We start from the raw sequence: 22,180 nt of genomic DNA, 5'->3' as shown, positions 1-22,180 counted from the left end.
AACAAGCCAGTCACATGAGGAATCACCGTGTGATCCCACTTATATGAGGTCCCTGGAGAAATCCAATTCACAGACACAGAAGGTAGCACGGTGGGTGCCGGGGCGGGTGGGGGATGGGAGTTCTCTCAGGGGGACAGAGTTTCAGTTCAGGAAGATGAGAAAGTTCTAGAGATGCGTGGTGGTGACGGTTGCACAACCTGTGAATGTACTTAATGCTACAGAACCGTATATACCTAAAAATGGTTAAAATGTTAAGTGTTTCATCGTATGTATTTTGTAACACATTTATATGTATATTTATACATATTATTTTATGTATATTTTACCATATTTATACACTAAATGGGGTGGCGGGAGGATGTGCGTAACCCTCTCTAAAATAATCTATAACTCTAATGTGATTCCCCTTTAAAAATATACATACATATTTTGGAGAAACCAAGACAAGCGAGGCCATCATTGATTTTTCTCTTGTTTGGGGGAGTAAATAGGGATTTTTAAAAAATAAAAATGTTATTTATGTAAACAAATAATGGATTTATAGTTGGCAGTTTTTGTACATTAGTAAATAAATTTCTTAGTTTTAATTTCTAAAAAAGAGTGATAGATACCCACACGAGGGCTCTCTGGGACCTCACTAACTCACGACTGTAAAGGGGTTCGCAGGCCAGGGAGTCTGAGAACCACAGCCCACTCTACTGATTCCGGGGAGGGGCTGCAGGGACGGCCCTGAGACCGGCCACGGCTCTGCCTACCCCAGCCCAGGCCTCAGGGCCTGTGTCCACCAATATAACCTGAGATGCCAGATGGGGGCAGAGTTGCCTCGGGCCTGCCACAGGCTGGGCAGTAGGAACCTTCATCCACTGACCCACTCACCCGGCACCTGGCACCCTGTGTGCCTGGGTGACAGCCCAGGCCCTCGTGTACAAACATGCAACCCGCCTAGCACGCCCTCTGTGGGGGTGGACGGGAATGTTGGAGGAGTAGCTGCTCCAGGGTCCTCAGGGGCCTGGGGAGGACAGTGGGCTATGGGGCCGGAGAGTGCCGCCAACTTGGAGGGAGGGGCCAGGCCCAGGCAGCCCGCCTTCCCCCACCCACTGTCCTCCCCCACCCACCACCTTCCCCCACCCACTGTCCTCACTCCGCAAGCCTCATGCCTGCACCACACCAAACCTCCACACTCTCTCCCTCTCCACTTCTACCACACCCCTTGGGATTCAGGCCAGAGGAGGAACCTCGAAAGTCCATGCTTCCTCCTCTTGCAGTCCCACACACCTCCCAAGCACACTACCACTTCCCCACCCCATCAGATTACAAATGCCCTCCCCCTCCACCCTCCCTGTCTTTGGAGTTCATGCACCTCTCAAGGGTCACAGAAGTCTCCTCCTCCAGGAAGCCCTCCCAGACTCCCACATCAACAGGAATCTCTCCATCCACGAACGCCCCAGCACTAGCGTACCTGGGCTCACACACTGTGTGCACATGGATACACACGTCACCCTGCACCACTGCCTTCTCCAAGCCCACCCTGCCTCTCTGTGCACGAGGGCTATGGTTCTGTCACACACCGGCCCACTGTGAGGGGCTGTCCATCACATTCCCTGCCTCAAAGGGTGCGGCCCAGCTGACTGAACTGAGCAGGCAAATCTACAACTTTTTGGTAAAGGGACCACATGAGCCTCGAGCCAACAGGTGCTGCCATCTTGGGAGACAGCCTGTCTGAGAATGAATTGAACACAGAGAAGACAAGATAACAGGGAAGGAAATAATCGGAAAACAGACCCAGAGACACTGGCCTGAGCACCTGTGCTGGCAGCTCTACACCCCCACGCCCAGGACCTGAGCCCGAAAAGGCCCCTCTGCTTCAGCAAGCCTGTGGTGGACCCCTCCATGCTGGATGTACAGGGCCATCTTATGCTTTGGGGAGACCCTGGACAGTGGCCTACATCCTCAACTGTAGAAGAACAGGGCGCGGGGGGGGGGGGGGGGAATGGGACGGGACGGTCGCAGTGCCCGGGTGACACCTGTGGGAATTGGTGACAAGCTGGTGGCATTCTCAGGAGAGCATGAGCACTGCCAGCCTTATGAGATCGAGAAACTGCCCATTTCCACAACAGATACTTTGGGAAGAATAATTTTACAACTAAAGGAATCTTCGGCAGGACCCTTCAACAAACCGTTTGTAAACAGAAAGGTTTCCCGGGGCCAGGCAAGGCCAGTCTCCCCGTCACCCACTCTGTTAGCAATTCCACTGGGAGAAAACACTGTGGGTAGCAAGACGCACCTGGGATTCTCCTAAATGACTCTCTAGAGGAGGTCCCCTTGGGGAAGCCTACAGAGGTCACTTTCCTGCACAGGTAATTAAAAGGCTACATGCATATTTTCTGGAACAAGTGTACCAGAGCCGTCGCTGGAGTGGCGCTGAGGCTGGCGTGGAAACGTCTTCCCCTCCAGCTTCCCCAGAGTGCTGAGACTCTCATTGCAGCACACACGTTAAGTGCAGGTTGCAGCACTAGGTGGTACTAACTCTTTAAAAATTAGCATCCACAAGCACAACTATGGAAAAAATGGCTCAAGGTCCATACTACGCACTGACGCATGTGCTCACACCTGCAGGCGGGCCACCGGTACCCCAGGCAGCCTCACAGCAGAACCACCTAGCCCCCACCCCCACGTGCTGACCCAGGTTCCCAGAATCTACTTTCTGGGTGCTAGGGATCCTCCAAGTCTCGTGATGTCCTGACCTGACCCCACATCTCCGTCTGCTGCACCCCCACACTGCCTGTGACAGACAGTTCCCTGAGACCCCCATCATGCGCGACACCACCTCCCCCAGGGGCTGCAAAGCACTCTGGGCCCAGGCCGAGCTCACACCCTGGCCCTCCCCACCGGGCCTCCAAGTGAAGCCGAACCTGTGTGTAGCAGTAACCATTCCTGGAACACACCTCCCTATGCCCACATCTCCGGCCCCGGCTCTTCTTTCTGTTGCAGCCTGGAAGGGCTGGCACAGCTGATAAGGTCGCGTGTCCCAACGAGGCCAGCTCTGGCCTCAGCCCTTAGCGGTTCGGGCAGAGGACCAGGCTTTCAGCAGCTGCTCTTGTTTCCGGCTGTCAGGTACACCTGCCCCTCAGAGGTGCTGCCAGCCCCGCCTATTCCACCTTCTCAGCCTGACCACAGGGTCACCACCATACAGTGGAGGGTGGGGCCTTCTGAACAGGCTCCTGCCTCCACACCACCCTCCACAGCTCACTGACCAGAACGCAACAACCTGGACCCCCCGACCCCAGGAGCCAGAATCCACCATCAGCAAATCACAGCCATCAAACCAACAACGGGCATTCCTTGTCTTAAGAAGTACGGGAGGGAGCCACTTAGAGGGTCCCGTCAAAGCACGGACAGTGTTCTACACCTTCCGTCATTAGAACCCTCAGGAACCAAAACAAGGGGCTGACCCCTCCCTCCAGCAGCCATGTTCCAGAACCCCACTCACTGGAGCAGGAGACCCAACATCTCACTAGTTTTCATCAAAGTTTGACCAAAACAGGCCGCCACTGCCAAACTCTTAATGGACTAAAAACCCAAACAGTCAGAACACGCCACCTTCCACTGCACACGAAGGCAAATGTGCAAGCAGACAATGGACAGAAACCGACGCTTCATATACCCTTGGCCCCAGAGTAGCAACCTGCAAACAAAGTGGCACTTGTTTTGTCCTAATGGAAACCCTGCCAGCATATCACCTGAAACGTGGGAGAGACATCACTCCGTGAAGACCCTCTAGAGCTGAGATGCCAGGTCTCCACACCATCGACTCTCACACCCTGGGGGGCCGCACATCCTCTTCTCCTGAGGAAACCCACAGGGACCTGAAACAAACAGTACGGGGGCTGCGCTCTGCTCAGCCCTCTGCTAGGATCACCACAGAGCTGAGCGGCCACTGGCCTGCGCGGCCAGCACCTACCCGGCCGCAGGGCTGCCCTGCTCCCACCCCCACACCGAGCTCTGTGATACTGCCGGAAACCCACGTCCTGGCCCCGGGATCCAAGGTCTGGCAGCGGCCTCCCAGGGGAAGACAGGACTCAGGCGTGGGGACCTGGCTTAACCAGACGAACAGGTTAGCAACTGAGAAGGGCGGCTTCCTATCCTACCTGGAGCGGGCAGCTGAGTCAATCCTGCAACACGAGGCCGCAGTGACAGTGGAAAAGGCCCCACAATGACAAGACTGCTGCCTTTGGGGCCTCATCTCCAAATTCCAAAGGAAACAAAACTGTGTTCATTGCTTCACCTGAGAAGATCATCGAAGCCCCTGCCAAGCACACAACACCTCCACGCACCCCCGTTCCACCCACACGGGAGATGGGAACACGCCCTCAAGTATCACACAGGTGCTGTGTGACCTGTGACCATGCAGGAAACAGTGCCCTGACCTCCGCCATTGGGCCGCACTCACACCTGTGGAACTGACAGCTCTGGCCTCGTCAACACGGTTTAACCAGGTAAGACGCCAAGACTGGGTGTCTGTTCATGGGAGCTGGGCCCCACACGCCACGTCCTCCCAGCCAGTTTAGGCGGCAATCATAGAGAGGTGCCTGCACTCAAATGATTCCAACACGTCCACACAGTAGCTTTGGGTGACAGCCTGGTGCCGGCGGGGTCAGCACACTCAGCAAGGAGAGCGGGGGTGGCCGGCCCCCCTCACCAGGACGGCAGGCCCAGTTACCACTGCCGCGAGGCCGAGCCGGCTCCCGCTCCTCCCCGGGTGGCGAGCCGAGAAGCAGCGGACGGAGGAAGAGTACAGAGCCGGACTTAAGGCCAGGATGCAGGGGGCCTGGGTGGGCGGCTGGCTGTGGACAAGCCGCCCATCGTCCCTCACGTCCGTGGGACCAGGTGGTACCCACCTGTGCATCCAGGGCTCTGGGGTTCTCTATGAATTTACATGTTGGCCCTCTGGCACCCACAGCGGGACCCTTGACAATTCGGGGATAGTTAGCCAGAAGAGCTGCTCCCCGGCCACAGGACGGCTGGAGTGGGCACAGGGAGGGCCAGGCATTGGGTAGCTGTGCCGGCCGACCCTGGCTAAGGGCTGAGCTGCCGACGGTAGCCCGGTTTCCCTCAGGCTTCTCCAGTCAGGGACCCCAGCACCTCGACCAGGCCCAGACGTTGGGGCATCACCACCCTTTTCCAGAAACACAGCCAGCCCCACGGGCCCCAAGGGTGGGGCAACCCCTCATTAAGGGCAGATTCACAGCCCAGGAAGCCCCCCTCCAGGCAACCACATGAAAAACCTGTCCCGATGGCAAATTTCCCCCAAGTTGCCTCTTGGATTGTTCTGGAAACCTGAGGCAGGCTCTCCACAGGCCGTCACCCGGCCTCTCTGGCCAGTTTCCACGCTTGCCAACGCTTCAGTACACCCTCTCTGCTCCTGCTCCTCACTTCCCAGGTCCCTGCGGATGCCATGACTCTGGGCTGCAGGGCACGTTTTCCTGGGCCTGGTCTGCAGGCCCCACAGGTTGGGATGCCGAGCCTGCTCCAGCCGGACCCCCTGTGCTGCTCCTCACACCCCAGGACCAAGACGGCCCCCGCCTCCATCTCCAGCCCCGACATCATCCCAGCACCCCACCTCCAGGGCCACTTCCACATCTGAAACTTCTGGAAGCACCTACCCTCCCTAGGGCTAACCCCCGAGTTCCCTCACCACTCACAGGAACCTCTGCCCAGGGCCTTGGAGCCTTCTCATCCCAGCGCTCCTCGGCCACCTGTAGTCTCTCCCCTCTGCCCTGCTTACCTCACCCACCCCTGGATCCACCTGCCCCCTCACACCTGTCTGCTTTCATACCTGCCCTGTCCTGGAATGCTATTGTCTCTGCACCTCGCACCCACCCTGCCCACTTCTCCCAGTCCTTCAAGACTCGATCACGCAAAGGGGATGGGCGGGGAGGAGGGACCCGCCTGACGGACGGATGATGCAGGTATAAGGCGGTGTGGTGTGGGCGCGAGAAAGGCACACACGAGGAGACAGGGAGCCGAGAACACCTGCTTAGAGGGCGGTTATCAGCTAGGTCCCCGCGTGTTTTGGTGGAGCACCATTAAAATACCTAGACAAATGGGTCGCTGCGTGCCACAACCCAAGGAACAGGCTTACCCAATTCTGTGCACGTAAGGTCCAAAAAATGAAGAGAAAGAAAAGGATTCGGTCCACACTCTCCCTCTTAAAAGTAAACCCCTACCCTATATATGCTGCCATGGAAACTCAGTGTCATGCAGGGCGTCCGGTGGGGTCTCAGCTCCCGCTCCCCACATAAGAACGCAGGACATGGTGAGGCCAAAAAGGAACACCCACGGAGCCATAAGTAGGGGAATCATATCACTACATTCTCGCTGGCGGCATCCACCTCTCTGCAATCCACCATCCTAAGTGCAATCCGCTCTTGCTAGCTCAGCCACCGTCTTCTTGCTAGCCCCCCATTTCCTGCTAGCATAGCCACAGCAGTTATATTAGTGGCCAATGGCTCACTGGTTACAGCTGACGGCCAACTAGACACAGCTGATGGCCATCCAATCACAGTTGATGGCCATTTACTACCTGAGCCAGCACCTTTGTACGTGAGGGCGAGAGCCTGGAAACAGCTTTCTGGGGCTCCGTCCCCACACTCGGTCACTTAAGGCAATGCTGGACCCACACCTGCCTCCCCACCACTCTGCCCTCCACGTGCAGCCGGCCAAGCAGCTAAGAGGCGCTCGAAGGACACATGCTGAACGGACAAGAGCAACAAATCCGGCTTCCTGATCCAGTGGCATCCATTTGAGTGTCTCACATGAAGAACCAGGTACACCTGCTGACGAGCTCCCTGGCTGAGCCCAAGGTTCAGGGGAGAAAGCGCTGGGCAGGTGGGAATCAGCGAGCCGTCAGCCTCTGCTGAGTCAGAATTCATGAGAACGCTTCAAACGCTTCCATGATGTTTACCTTTCTGCTACTGGTAAAGAGGAAGGGTCTGCAAACCCAATGGTCATCAAGATTCCTACGTGACTTAGGCAGATACCTCAGGTCCAAGCATTTGAGAACAGCGTAGGTAAAATCAATTCCTTTTAGGTTTTTGTTAAAAACGTGTGTTTTTTTAAAAACCTATATGGAGAAAGTTCTAATTTAGGTTATGTTGGTGCACAAAAATAATCACGGAATAGGATTTATACCTTCTAATTGCACAGAATTTAGGACAATATTCATGTAAGTGATGCTGAAATACTTTACAAATAGGTCATCATGGGCTCTTTCTATTGCCAAGATTTTAGAACTCAACGAGCAGGGCCGCCTCTACGTGTATTAGAACCGACCACAGCAGGAGGCCAGCAGGACCACCCCGGCCCCCTCGCGATCCCTGCATGCCCTGGAAGCCTGGGGTTGGGGTACGGCTGAGAGTTCGCGAAAGCCAATTGAGGAACTGGCCCCCACAGACGTAAGCCACAGAATTCAGACCCTTGGGACGGAAATCCTGCTCTGAACTCGAGTCCTGCAGGCGCAGAGGGATGTGGTTCCTCCCGGATCTGATCTGAACAGTGAAAATCCTGGGGAAGAACCCAGCCCGTCCCAAATGTGAATGACCACGTCAGCTCAAACGCGGGGCTGAACCTTCTCACTATGACTCAGTGCCAGCAACGCACTTAACTAGTTTTAATCCCACAATTAAGCAGTGAGCTATGAAAAACATACACACTTAAAAGGAGCCCAGTCTGTGAACTAAGTCAGCTGCGTGAGGGCAGTTGGGGTGGGCCTCACGTGCAGGGCAGCCTGGGGGGCCGGTGGACAGTGGACGGTGGACGGTGGGGGGTGGGGGCGGTGACAGGCACCAACGTGTTCTCCTCAAACACACCCCCATGCCCCTGGCCCAGAGCTGAGGACCTGGCAATAAGTGACACGATCCCTGCCTGCCCTCGTGGAGCCTGCAGTTACGGGAATGTCCGATGTGTCAAGGTCAATGTCACATGACCCTTCCTGTCCCTCCGTGGCCACAGCTGACTGCAGAGTGTGGGGGGGGGGCACAGACCTTTCTGGGGATGTAACCTGGGACATCAGCTGCGGCCCTGGCGGCATCAGCCTGTGGCTCTTTAGTGAGCGGGAGGTACAAATCACAGTCCATCTTCTGATGCAGCTGCAACGTTAACTTTTCAAAGCCCGGATGAAAGGGTGCGAGATAAAGAGACTTCACAGTCAGGCACTGGACCCCCACTGAGAGATGAGGCAGCACCAGCCATCCTCCCCACCCCCAAGCAGCTGCCTGCCTCTGGGCACTCAGCTCTGAGCACCTGGCTCCCTTCCAGGGCCCCTGCCTCCTCTAGCTGTTTTCCACACTAAAAACCACAGTCGCCGTGGGCGCTCCCTCCCATCCTCTCCAACCCGCTATCCCGCCCAGACCCAGGGCACGGGCTCTCCCTGGTGTGGCCAGCACGCACTTGGTCCTGAGCCCTGGCTTTCTCTCCCACCCCTTCCCCCAGCCAAGAGGCCCAAGCCAGGCCAGTCACAAGCAACCACAACCATCTCTGGGTGTGTGATGTGGCAACCCCAACCGGGGGTTAAGGAGTTCCCCCACCCCCGCCACCCCTGGCACTTTCTCAGCTCTCTGCCAGAAGACAGTGTCCCACAGTTTCCAGGGGACACAGACACAGCTGGGGGGGGGGGGGAGGAAGGCATGGGATAGGCCTGTGAGGACTCAGGGAGAGTCTGTGTGCATCCCAGAGCTGCATGGGCCAGGCTCCTGGCTCGGTCCATCTGCCTTGGGGAGGAACCAGGGGTCCCAGACCTGTCCAGGCCACCAAGGGCAGTATAGGCCTTGCCAACAGCCAGTGGCTCAGCCACCCAGGCCAACAACAGGGGCGTGACGGCGGCCTCTGGAATCTCCCAGCCTCACAGGGAGCTCAGTCTAGTGGGGAGACCGTCCCCACACATCCTGTGCCAGGTGGTAGGGAGGGCGTGGGGGGCTGACGCAGAACGGCTGTGTACAGGACGGCCTCTCTGAGAGGGCTGGGGAGAGGCCTGTCATCCATGCAGAGTGGGGGCCCTCAGGCACACACGGGGGGCACCCAGAAACCCGAGGAGTGGCCAGGAGAGAGGACTTAAGGTTCCAAAAGGAGTGGGCAGCTGGGACAGGGACAAGGGCATGGGCCCTGCAGCCGAGTCACTTCAGCCACTTAGCAGAACCTCTCTGACCACCACTTACTCATCTGCAAAGTGAGGACGATGCGGCCCCTTCTGGGGTGGCTGTGGGGATGGCAGCCACCCACATACATCCCCTGGCACCCAGCAGGTGTTGAGAGCCGGTAACCTCCGGCTCACTCTCTCTGGGGCGTCCTGGGGCAGCCCTCCCATGCCTCCCAATCAGCCCAGCCCCCCACCCTTGGACCACATGAGGTGGGGGCCCCCAACATTCAGGGCTCCCCTTCCCTCCCTCCACCCCAACATCAAGGGCTCATCTTAAGATGGTCAATTCTCCAAATGCAGCAGGTGAGTGCGTGAGTGTGACACATCAGGTGGGGACTTTTCAAAGCTTAGAGATTCGCTGCTGCCGGTATCTCCCCTTTTCGTGGCTCCACACTGCCTGGCCCACCCCACAGGCATCAGCGTGAATCCTGGGCCCTCTGAGATCGGTCAGGCCTGCCCCTCCCTTCCAGGTGTGCCTGCCTTCACAGGGCCCTCGTTCTAGCAGCTCCTCGCCTGTCTGTCACGTGGCGGTGTTGCTGCTGGGCAGGCGCAGGACTCCTGCACTTGCTCCCTCCCTCCCCACTGGGCACCCTGTTTGGGCAGCAGACAGAGGTGGCTGGGCTGATCTCCCACGGCCCGTCCACCCTGAGAGCCACAATTCTAGATGTCCGGGTTACAACACAAGACTCAACACTTGGACAGCTCAGGTAGACGGCCCTGGCAGCCCCCCAACCCTGCCCTTGTCAGATCACCTGTGCGCCCCCAGACCAGCACTGACCCCCTTGCTGCCAGGCCCTGCTGGCAGGCGGTGACTCCTGGACACAGGCTGCCAGGGCAGGGGCAGCAGGAGCAGGCTGCCCCCACCCCCACCTCCCCGCCAACTCAGCCCTCACTCCCATCCTGCCCACAGCTCCACCCACACTCATGCCCCGGCTTTCTGGCACTTGACTCACTTCCTCCCCACCAGTGTGCTGGGCCGCCACTAAGTCCCGCTGCAGCTGAGGAGGGCTGGGCTCTAAGGGACAGGGTGACCACCAGTGCCTTGCACGCCTTCCAAGTCCACTTCCGGTCCCCACTACCCTTTCTCCACCCGCCCCCTCAGGTGCTGATCCCTCACGTTCACTCTGGACTGCCTCGGACATGCTCGGCCTGCACTCTTAAGCAACGGCTGTTGAACAAAATACCGCTTTTCTTCCTGAACCTGATGTGCTCAGCATGCCTGCTACACACTCACCCAATTCGAAGGGCGGGCGAGGCCTGGTGGCATGCCACCACTCCGCTCCCCGCGCTCCAGCAGGCAGCATGGGCCACAGACCCTCCTGTGCCGCCCACCTTCCTCTCTGGATGGGATAGAAACCAGCCCCTGCACACCAAACCTGGGCGCTGCAGCCAGCACAGGAACCAAGGACATGCCCAGAAGGGTCTCGAAGCAGCACACAGCACACCCTCAACCTGGTGGAGCTGGTGGGGCAGTGTCACTCGGGGCTGCGGGGCTCCCCTGCCCCCACCCCGCCCCACACCCATGGACCTCACTGTCCCGCTGGCTGCCAGGACTCAGCCGTGTGAGCGGACCCAGGCTCCCCACCGACTTCTCAGCAGGGCCTGGGGACAACAGTCAGCCCCATGGGCAGTCAGTCAGTCTGGCTCTTCCATGAGTAAGACTCTGGGTTTTGCGATATTGAAGGTTTGGCACGTTCTTTTAACTACTCAAGTTGCTTCAGAGTTTTAAATGCTAAACTGCCCAGCCGGAGGCCAAGGGGTCACGCATCTGCCTGTCCCTGCCATGCCAAGTGCCCTCTGAGCTGCGGGGCCCTTTGCTTTCTGTCCCCTCAGCTGTGGGCGGGAGGCCTGAGGCCACACTGGCCTTCCTCCAACAGACCAGGCTCACCCCAGTGGCACAGCACGGACACCCTCTCTGTGCAGACACTGCCCAGGCAGCCTCCCAGGGCAGATGTGACCCCTCCTGCGATTCCAGTGACCCCGGGGCATTACACCCAGAGAGGGAAATGTGCCTGCAGGCCAGGCCAGCATCATCTACAGCTGCTGTGCCTGTCACACCAGTCCTAGCAGGCGCATATACTCAACCCAGAGAGCAGGAGAGGCACGCGGTGGCCCGGCAAGGACCTGGGATGGGCACCCAGTGGTGGGACAGGGAGACTGGCCAGAAGGACCGCAGCAGGCTGGTCCCACGTCGCCCGTGAGCCTTGTTCCCGGTAAGTGCCGCTCAGAGACGACAGTCCCCAGCCCAGGACAGCCCCCACTCAGCTCTCCACGCTTCCTCAGACCACCCCCCTGGACTGGGGGAGACAGGCCTTTCAGGATGTCCAGCAGAGGTGAGCAGGCAGCCACTTGTCCCACGGTGCCCCTGACATGGCACAGAGCCTGGTCCTGGCCCAGCAGAGGTGTGGGCGCACGCTGGCTGGGTCTCCAGGAGCCTCGGAGAGGAGCTAACCTTTGGTAAGCTGACCTCGCAGGCCCCACACCAGCCCAAACTAGCCCCAGGGAGAGTGGCAGGGTGGCTTGAGGCCTCACTGGACCTGGCTGGGGCACCCCAGCCCTCCTGGGGCTAACACGCCCCCTGGCCCTTCTCTCATCCCCCCAGGGTCCCTCCCTGAGCCCCAGGCGGCTTCAAGCCCTCTGTCCCACACTGCCCACCTCTCTGCACCGTCCTGCCTGGCCCGGTCTCCCTGCTGCCACACACTTCATCATTCAGTACCGGCCGGTGTCTGGCACAGAGCAGGTCCTCATTAAACAGGTGACAAGACACAGGAATTGGGCTCACAGAGCCCACACAGGGACTGCAAAACGCAGGAGTGTATAGATGATGTAATACAGAATTGTACACCTGAAATCTATGTAATTTTACTAATAATTGTCACCCCAATAAATTTAATAAAATAAAATTTAAAAAAAAAATTCAAAAAAAAACACACAAAAAAAAACACGCAGGAGTGGGCAGGTGGGCAGAACTAGAACTGAGGCCTTCAGGCGGCCTCCTGGATGCTGCCCTTGGAGCCCTCCCAGGACCACAGCAGAAGGTCACCCAAGATCAAGAAAACAAGATGGATCCTCAGACCCCAAAAACCCTGCGTGGAGAACAGCACCATGGCCGTGGAGACAGTCCAGTGTGAGCAGCAACCCCCACATGTGTAGATGGTTCAGTCAGCACCCCCCATGCATGTACATGGTTCAGTCAGGACCTCCCCACGCGTGTACACGGTTCAGTCAGCACCCCACACACACACGTGTATACGGTTCAGTCAGGACCTCCCCACGCGTGTACACGGCTCAGTCAGCACCCCCACACACACGTGTATACGGTTCGGTCAGGACCTCCCCACGCGTGTACACGGTTCGGTCAGGACCTCCCCACGCATGTACACGGTTCAGTCAGCACCCCCCACACACGTGTACATGGTTCAGTCAGGACCTCCCCACACATGTACACGGTTCGGTCGGGACCTCCCCACGCGTGTACATGGTTCGGTCAGGACCTCCCCACACACGTGTACACGGTTCAGTCAGGACCTCCCCACCCATGTACATGGTTCAGTCAGGACCTCCCCACGCATGTACATGGTTCGGTCAGGACCTCCCCACGCGTGTACACGGTTCGGTCAGGACCTCCCCACATGTATACACGGTTCAGTCAGCACCCCACACATGTACACGGTTCAGTCAGGACCTCCCCACACGTGTACACGATTCGGTCAGGACCTCCCCACGCGTGTACATGGTTCGGTCAGGACCTCCCCATGCGTGTACACGGTTCGGTCAGGACCTCCCCACGCGTGTACACAGTTCGGTCGGGACCTCCCCATGCATGTACATGGTTCGGTCAGAACCTCCCCACACGTGTACATGGTTCGGTCAGGACCTCCCCACGCGTGTACACGGTTCGGTCAGGACCTCCCCACGCGTGTACACGGTTCGGTCAGCACCCCCCCATGCGTGTAGAGACACATGGTCAATAAGTCACGCACGCACAGGACCCAGCACTGAAGTTCCTGACACCCAGTCCAGCCTCCTTCCCACTGTCCGTCCTCATTTTATCTCCAAATAGACAGGAGCCTCCAAAGGGTTAACGGCTTCCCTGCCATCTTCTGAGCCTGCCCAGGGGGCAGCTCCTTTCTTCCCAAACACACACCCAGCTCACTGCCCCCCCAGCCCTCTTCACCCCGGGGCTGGGGCCGGACCCCCACCCCGCCCCCACGGTGTGCAGCCCCCGACTGCAGCGTGCACTTCTCTGCCTCTCACCCTCCCCCTTGGACTCAGTCTACTCAGAGCTCCAATGGCAGCCCTCCTCCCCTGCCACCAGGACCCACATGTGCTGCAGACAGACCCCGCACAAAGCAGGAGTCCACGAGGAGGAGCCGTGTGGAGAAGAGGGCTTCGCCCAGCTTTCCCCTTCCAGAAAGGAGAGGGGCCTCGACGCCCCTGCTGCTGTGGCTCCTGCTGTGCTGGCCACGCAGACAGTGCACTTCCTGTGAAGGCCGCCCCCACCAACACTAATGAACAACGAAGGTGCAAGTTCAGAGGTGGGAAGAGCCAGACGGCCACACCTGAGTCAATGTGTCTGAGCTCCAAAGGGTCCTGCTGGCAGCCTTTCTCCTCATGTGCACGGAGGCCAGATCTTGGGGCGTGTTCAAAGTCAGCGCCACTTTCCACTTTCGAATTTCAAAGGGACATCAAGTGTGTGCCTGTCCAGCAGGCTGGGCTTCCCAGGCACAGTGGGGAAACCACAGTTCTCTTTGCCTCTCCCTGCAGGTCACGGACCTTCCAGGGGAGGCGGTGCCCCACCACACGCTCTGCAGGGCCACGCAGAGAACAGTGGCAGCCCGCCTGCTCCTGGAGCAAGAAGGAACTGCACATGGGCAGGCCAGTCTGGCCCATGAAGCCACTTTCCCAGGCCGGAGTAATAATGCTGAGCCCACCCCACAGATGCACGAGAACGGAACGAGTAAGCAAGTGGGTGGCAAGTGAGGGGGGCTGGTTTCCTGCTGCCTGACTGGGAAGTGACTGGTCAGCAGGGGAAGAGGCCAGCACGATCCACGTGGCCTGTGCTAAACATCAGAAGACAGGCCACACCATCAGGATACACTCACGTTTCACTTAGAAGAGGTACAGATGGTTACACACAGGGGTTACAGGCGCATGCGCCCACCGTTAGTATACACACGTATGTCCTCGTCCTGTCCGCTGACAGGACCCAGGACAATGGAGCCCCGTAGCAATAAGCGCACCAGGCGCCCAGATCCTGGGCTTCTAAAACCCACTCTGCAGTAGAAGGAACCGGGCTGCTGGGAGGACGGGCTGGTCCTACGGCTGGGGGGGCGGGAAGCACACAAGCTGAGCCTGGAGCACCTCACGCCAGGCAGTGAGGACGTGCTCACTTCACCCCACCAGGACGGGCGCATGGCACCTGGAAAAGCTCCCGATGGCCAAAGCTGGGACAAGCTGGCCAACAAAATAAAGTGGGGTTGCCCATAACCCAGGGTATAAAATCAAGACCCATGAATCCACACTGACACAAGTAAATGACTGAATTAATAGAGGAGAAGTTGCCCGTGCAGGAGAATTCCAAATAGTTTACGTAGCTACTCTGCCCTCAGGAGACGGAGCCTAACTCCCACCCTTAAGTGTGGGCCGTGCATCAAGATTTCCTTCCCACGAGGACAGCATGGACGGGGGGAAAGAGGAGCTGTTCGGTGGAAAAGCCTGGCAGACACACCTCAGCCAGATCAAGGTCAACATCACAGCGATCAGTCAGGTTGACAGTCTGTGCCCTTGACGGGACGTGATGAGAACGTCACTGCACCTCTGCAGCCTTCCTCCCCAACATCATGACCCAGTCTAACCCTGAGAGAAACATCCAAATTCCATCAGAGGAATGCCAATTGTCCAAACCAATTCTAACGGAGAGGGATCCTGCAGCATACCTAAAATTCCTCAGGGGCATCAACATCAGCAAAAGAAGAAAAGTGGGAAACTGTCCCAGCCGAGAGAAGCCTAAAAAGCTGTGAGGACTACTTGTTATGTGGGATCCTAGATGGGGCCCAGGGGTAGAAAACGACACCAGGTAAAAAGCAAGGCAATCTGAACAAAATGCAGACTTTAGTTAATAGCAATTTATCAGTATTGGTTCATTAATTGTAACAATGTTCCACGCTAACGTAAGATGCTAAAGATACAAGAAACTGAGGGGAGGGGCAAGAGGCATATGGGAACTGTATTATCTTTGCAAATGTTCTGTAAATCTAAAACTGTTCTAAAAAAGTATAGTCTATTATAAAATATTTTAAAAACCCACCCTGCCACCCAGTGCAAAGTGGGGCAGGGTGGGGCCGGAGGGGCTCCAGGCTCACTCAGCGGCTCTGCCCGAGCACCCACGACACCCACGATGCCCACAGCCAGACCCGGGCCTGCCCTTGAGGCACTCCGGAAGACACAGTGAAGTTTCAAAACGTACACTACTAGAAGGATAATGAAGGAACAGAACTAGTGGGGCCGTCAGTGAGAGAAGGGTTCCACCCCCTCACAATGCCCCGAACTTCCACCATTCATCCCCCACATACTTGTCAGACATTGTCCCCACGAGGCCAGTAAGGGATCAGGTGAAAAGCAGGGCCTCCACCCTCCAGGAGCTCAGAGGGCAAGCAGGTAAACAACAACCACACACAGGGCAGCCAGCACAGGGCTCCCCGTGGGAGCAGGAAGGCCAGGAAGGCTTCCTGGAGGAGATGACTTGATGCAGCTACACAAATAGTGAGTGTGCCAATGGCCACTGGAAATGAGATGAGACACGTGAAATGCCTTGGGGTCCCCTGCACATAGTAGGTACATGTCAAGAGTTCTTAGATGGCTTATAGCAACAGAAGGGGCTGCTATCAGCTCCGACCCCGGGGGCCTAGTGAGGCCAGGCATGCCCACCTAGACACACAAGAAAGGTGGTCCAGGGAAGAGGGGCCACCCTTCAGAAGGGCACTAAGCACAACTCCGTCACCACACACTGCCACACAGATGGAAATGCATCACGCTAAGTGAAGGAAACAGACCCAAAGGCCTCATATCGGGTGATTCTGTTCACATGAATTGTCCAGAAGAGGCGAATGCACAGAGACAGAAAGTGGATCAGTGGTTGTCAGGGGCCAGCGGGGAGGCGGGGGTGGCGAGGCTGGGGAGTGACCGCTAACGGTATGGGCTTCTTTTGGGTGATGAAACGTTCTAAGACGAGACCGTGGAGACAACTGCACCGTTTTGTAAATACACTAAAAGTCAGTGAATCGCACACTTGCAATGGGTAGATTATATGGTGTGTGAACTGTACTCAATAAAGACGTTTAACACACAAACACACACCTCTCACTGCCGGGCCTTGCCTCCCTCCCCACCCACTGCTGCCGGGCTGCCAGGGCCTGACTGCCAGGGCCTGACGCTGCCTGCGGCTGCAGAGTGGCCCCCAGGGCGGAGCAAGGCGCCCCTGGCTGCGCTCCAGGTCACGCTCTGCAGGGACTGTGTCCATTCATTGTTCCCCAAATGTCTGCAGAGCTCTGGTCTGGACACCTGGGAAAAGGCACTCACAAGAGAGAAGAGCCCCTGCCTGCAGGGGGCGGGACAGTGAGGGAGGCCTGACCACTGCTGCTGCTGCTGCTGCTGCTGCTGCAGGAAGAACAAAGTGGGGAGGGAAGGCGAGTGAGGGGGTACTTCGCAGGAGGCCGCCCTGCAGGGGAAGGAGCTGCAATGTGGCAGACACAGGGGTCTGCTGTCCCTGCAGGCATCCCCACGAGGGGGCAGAGGGGCAGGAGGGTGGGCCTGGGAAAGGAGGCTGTGTGTCTGTCCGGGGAGGCTGCCTGGGGCACAGGCTGCGATCAGGCATCCCCCACATGTGCACGCCATGTCCCACGTGTCCCCCCAGACAGCTCCAGCCCTCTCCTCTGATCTAGGGAACCCAATCGAGAGGGGGAGGGCTGTTTCCCAGGGCCCCCAAGCACTGCGGCCCCCCAGGGCACCCTGCGTATTTGGTTTCTCCCACCCACAGCTTAACTTGGGTTTGGTGGCCTAGAAGGGTTCTGGGTAGAGCTGCCCTTCCTCCCATTCCCAAGGGACAGGTAATGACCCAGAGCATAGTGCTTTCTGAGCGCCCCACTTTACAGAGGGGAGTGACGTGGCAGCGGCCAATGTCTTGGATGTTTCCAGAAGCCCTCACTCCTAGACAAGCACAGCTGCTCCACCCAATACCAGCCACTGCCAGGGATGGGGCGTACCCCCCCACACACAGCTCCCTACCTTTCCCTCCTCCTCCCCACCCCCTCCCAGGGGAAGCTGGAGGACAGGGCGCAGACATGACCAGCACAGGCCAGGGCCACCTCTCAGCCCTCTAGCTTCCATATTTCAGACCAAGACCCTCATTTACAGGTGACAGAACTGAGGCCCAGAGAGGTTAAGCATCTTGCCCAAGAACACAGCAGCAAGACCAAGCGTTTCCCTCACCTAAGCCCTGCCCAGCACCCAGGTTAGGAACACAGCCCACGCTGCTCAAACCCGCTCTGCCACTCACTAGCGTGTGGCCTCAGGGAAGTTATTTAAGTGCCCTGTGCCAGGGCTTCCTCGTTGTGAGATGAAGCTAATAATAGGTCCTGCCTCCAGCGTGAGGAAAACACGCACACTGGGCGTTAGCATGCATCGGGCCCAGAGCAAGGGGCGTCCTTGGTCTGTCAGTGTGCGTCTAAAAGCGAAGACAGACTTCTCATCGCGACTTTAGGTTTACTCAAATTTCCTTCACAAACCCCGAGAAACCTAACTTTACAACGGGATTACCTGGGAGGTGGCACCAGCTTTGGAGCCAAACAACACAAGTTCTAACCCCGGCTCTGCCACTTAACTAAGCAGGGACTTAGGCAAGCCACCTGTGTCTTCAAACGTAGAATGGGGTGAAAGTATACGTTGTGAGGCCACAGGGGACAATGTGTGAAAATCACTTAGCACAATGTCTGAGGCTGTAGTCGGTGATTTCCAGTACTATTATTAATTTTTATTGATAGGCCAATATTTCCTGTGTAACCACAGGGGACCGTAGTCACAGGGCTTAAACGTAATCACAACTCTGGTTATAACTCAAATGCCACACAATTTTAACAATAGCCCTCAGATGGCAACCGTCATTAGGGGTGAATTATGGCACAGGCCACATGCAGACACCAAAGGTTTTTCCCTAATTAGGGAAACCTTTGCTTTCTTTCTGCACCTCAGTCTGTAAGAGCGGTCGGAGCAGCCTGCCTTCAAGTTCTCAAGTTAACCGATTACATTTCTCCATCAGCGGCGCCTCCAAGCAGGGACCGGGCTGCCCCCATGCCTGGGGCTGGGCGACGCCTTAGCCACTGTAGTCACTAAATGAGCATCACCCTCAGGGACCCAGCGGCATCCCACGTCCACAGGACCCGACTGTTGACTTGAATTCACCCCTCTGTAAAGGGTGTTCTCCCAGGACAAAGACCCATGAGAGTCCGCATTGCCATCCCACCAAAAAGCCAAGGAAAAAACAGATCTACACACACTGCAGTGCCAAATAGCCCCCAAGTCAGCTTTCAGTCTCCTCAAAACAAAACTAAGGGTTCCAAGCACCACCTGAGCGCCCCAATCGCCTTGGCCGCAGACGCCCGGGCCTGGGCCAACCAAACAAGCAGAAGCTACTGCCCCTGTATCTCTGTTGCTTCTCACATCCACGTCTCACTCTCCCCACCTCAGTTTTAACTTCTCTGCTACCGCCCCAACGCGGTCAGCAGCCCCCACTGGACACCAAGCATGTATTCGGCATTTGACAAAAGTGGTCACCTTTGCTCCTGACACCAGACAGCAGCCTCCCCACCCCGCCTGGCAGGGATGGAGGCAGAAACTCAGCAGGTCACACGGCCACCCCCAGTGTCTTCCTTCCCAGCTGGCACACAACTTGCACTACTGGGCACTCTGGAAACACTCACATCCCCACTGCAGCCACTAGGCAGGAGACCCCCATCCTGACACACACAGAAGGCCAAACACCAGAGACGAGGAGCCAGAGGCCCACACCAGGGAAAACGTACCTATCTCCTCCAGAGGGGTAACCCCACCCCCAAAAAAGCACCGGTCTGGAGCCACGCCACTGCAGGATGAGAACCCAGTTCCCACACAAAGTTGGGTAGATCCAGCTTCTGGAGGGAAACTCCCACCCACAAAGCATGGGAAGCTGGACGGGGTCCGCTGTGGCCCATGAGATGTCGGGGTACCCAGTGACACAGCCACTAACATGAGTCACACTGTGGAAATGGCAAGGGAGCCCCCCCTTCTCAGATTACATGGGTCCCATCAAGACTGGCCTGAGTTTGGTGCTGGCATCTGTCACACTGTAACATTGCTCAGATACACTGTTACAAGGAGAAAATGGGCTTCAGGCTCACAGCGTCCCCTGGCAACAGCAGGGCGAGAATCTAATAACACTTCCTTTTCACTGTGCCTGAACCACTATTCTAGTCTGTCACACAGCAAAAATGGTGATTCAGTAAAAACAGGTCTCCTCGTTTCTAGCTGGTGAAGGTGAGGCCCAGGGAGAGGGAGGAAAGCGGAGGTCACAGGAGCTGGCGACTGATCCATCTCCCGACACCCACTTCGGGACGGACTTGACAGATAATTGGAGGACGTGGAGTGGGGCCTGGGCAGCCCGGCAGTTTGGAGAGAGACCACCTGGTTCTTCCTTCATGAAGGGTCCCCTGCCTGCCCTCATAAAAGACAGAACACACCACTAGCAGGGCCAAGGCCAAGCAGACCACAACTTTGAGAGTTTCCCCTGCAGTTTCCAGGAAATGCCTTTCCTGAGTTCAAGCAGGCAGACATCGCAGGGACAGGCCCTGCCAGTGCCCAGTCCCCACTGCTGGGACTGCCACATCCCACAGCCCATCAGCCACGGCAGCTGAAAGGAAAGAAGGGCAGAGAACGGGGTAGCATCCATCTAGAGGCCCCAGTCCCCAGGACCAAGCTGGGACCCCCCCCACCCCCCCAACACTGTGAGTCCAACACTGGCCAGACTGGGGGTAGGGGGAGGTCAAGGCCACTGCCCCAGCATTACACGTGCTGCAGAAGAATCAACACCATATTCTAGGCAGGGGGCAGGACAGGCAAGCGGGCCCCTTACGTGGGCCGGCAGAGGGTTTTCAGAGGGGTCTGCCAAACTGTGTGTCCTCAAACGGGCCTGGGACACAGGAGGGGAAGAGTCAGGGAAACAATGGCTGCTTGGGGGCAAAGGGCACTGTTAGCCGGGCCAGGGTGTTCTGGTGTTCTGATCTCTGCTCTGGGTGTGCCTGGCCAGTGGGGAGCCTGCATCACCTCATCTAATCCTCTCATCAGCCCCTCTTACCGTTTACTGGGGGAAACTGAGGCCCAGGGAGGCTCAATGCTTTCTTACCAAGGTCAGAGCAGGTGCATGCTGGAGGCAAACCTCCAAATTCCTCTCTTAAGTACAGCACAGCCCTGCCCCTGCAGTCCTGCCAGGCCCAGCTGGAAAACAACCCCCAGGCTGGGCTCAGAACTCTGGGTTTCCTATCCAACCAGCACAAGGAAGGCAAGAAGGGAACCCCATTCTGCAAAAGGTGTCCCCCAAACAGAATTGTCCCTGCGTCTGGAAATGAAGGGCTGCTGGGAGGACCTAGCTTCCAGGGGGTTCCCCCCTATCAGGTCTCCAGCCCCAGGGGTTGCTTCTGCCACAGAGCCTCCCCCGGGGAAGGGCACCACGAGCCCACGGGTCGGGTCTCTGGCTCTCCTACCCTCCCTGATCGGAAGCCTGGACAGGGGTGCAAGGCCTGCTCCAGGCAGGTGGGGGCCCCAGGCAGGTGGGGGCCCCAGGCAGGGGACTGCCACACTACACCCCACCTCCCCTCCTGCACGGGGACCTGAGCCTCGTGAGAGCCCCACTAGCAAACAGTCCCAAACAAAACGAGAGGACAGGACAGAAAGGGGGACAGCGTGGGGGCGAGCGCCCACAACTTTCTGGTGGGGTCCTCTCTGAGGTCGCAGGGCCGAGGGGCTCCCTTCTCCTCTCCTGCGCCCCCAAAGAGTGGGTTGGGAGGACGACATTCGCCGCGTCCACGCCCCCGTCTGGCCTCGGTCACCCCCGAACCGGCGACCAGCACCCCAGCCCGGGCCTCGCGACCCCGCAACGTCCTTCTTTCCCTGGCGGGCCAGGCTAGAGACGGACCAGGGGACGCCGGGGGCCGGGACGCGCGCCTGGCCCGCGCGGGACCCGGGGGCGTGTGTGCGGGGCGCGCCCGCGCGGGGCCCTGCTCGGAAGGCCGCTGGATCCGGGCGCGGGGAAGAACGTGGCCAGGCGCGCCGGGTCGCGGCCCCGCGGGCCAGAGCCCGGAGCGTGTCCGTGAGTCCGACGAGGTCCGTGTGGGCGTCCGCGCGCGCGCCGCTTACCCTGAGCGGAGATCGGGGCCAACTCTCATCCACCCGCCGCTACGGCGCCCCCGTCGCCGGCCGCACGGCCGCGCTGCACCTGCCGCCCGCCCGGGAGCCCAGCGGCGCCGGGGAGCGCGGAGGAGGCGGCCCCGCGGAACCCGGCCACGAGCGCGGAGGCGGCGGCGGCGCCAGGTCGCGCGCTCGCGTCCCGCTGCGCGGAGTCTGCGCGCCCCCGGTCTGGCCTGCGCAGCCGCCGCCCCGCCCCGAGCGCAGCTACCTCCCCACGTGCACGCCGCCCAGCCCCGCCCCACGCCGCGCCTTAAAGGGGCCGCCTCGACACCGCCCCGCCCCTCCCAGCGGGGCGGATTCCGGGGCCCTCGCGGGTGCGCCTACCCTAGCAATACCGCTTACGCGTGCGTGTGTGTGCGCGCGCCCTAGCTCAGGCACGCGGTGCAGCCTTTGTTTGGGCGGCCCACGTGTGTCCCCGCCACTCGCACCCACGTGCACGCGCGGCGGCTCCAGCGCGCCGCCTGTCGCGGTCACAGCCACGCGGTCCCGCGC

The 22,180-nt window shown here is 58.5% G+C and overlaps 1 protein-coding gene across 1 annotated transcript in view; it reads right to left on the bottom strand.

The window, feature by feature from the left end:
• The window catches only part of GRAMD4 (GRAM domain containing 4), a 75,319-nt gene extending 53,441 nt beyond the window's left edge, over positions 1 to 21,878 (bottom strand). The window contains exon 1 of the mRNA XM_074326590.1: positions 21,638 to 21,878. Coding sequence (XP_074182691.1) covers positions 21,638 to 21,666 — 29 coding nt within the window. The 5' untranslated portion in view covers positions 21,667 to 21,878. The remainder of the gene's footprint in view (positions 1 to 21,637) is intronic.
• Between the last annotated feature and the right edge of the window lie 302 nt (positions 21,879 to 22,180).

The sequence above is a fragment of the Rhinolophus sinicus genome, linkage group LG02 (genome assembly GCF_036562045.2).
Source record: "Rhinolophus sinicus isolate RSC01 linkage group LG02, ASM3656204v1, whole genome shotgun sequence".
NCBI lineage: Eukaryota > Metazoa > Chordata > Mammalia > Chiroptera > Rhinolophidae > Rhinolophus > Rhinolophus sinicus.
Note: the sequence above shows the minus strand (reverse complement) of the source record. Positions and strands in the feature narration are given on the sequence as shown.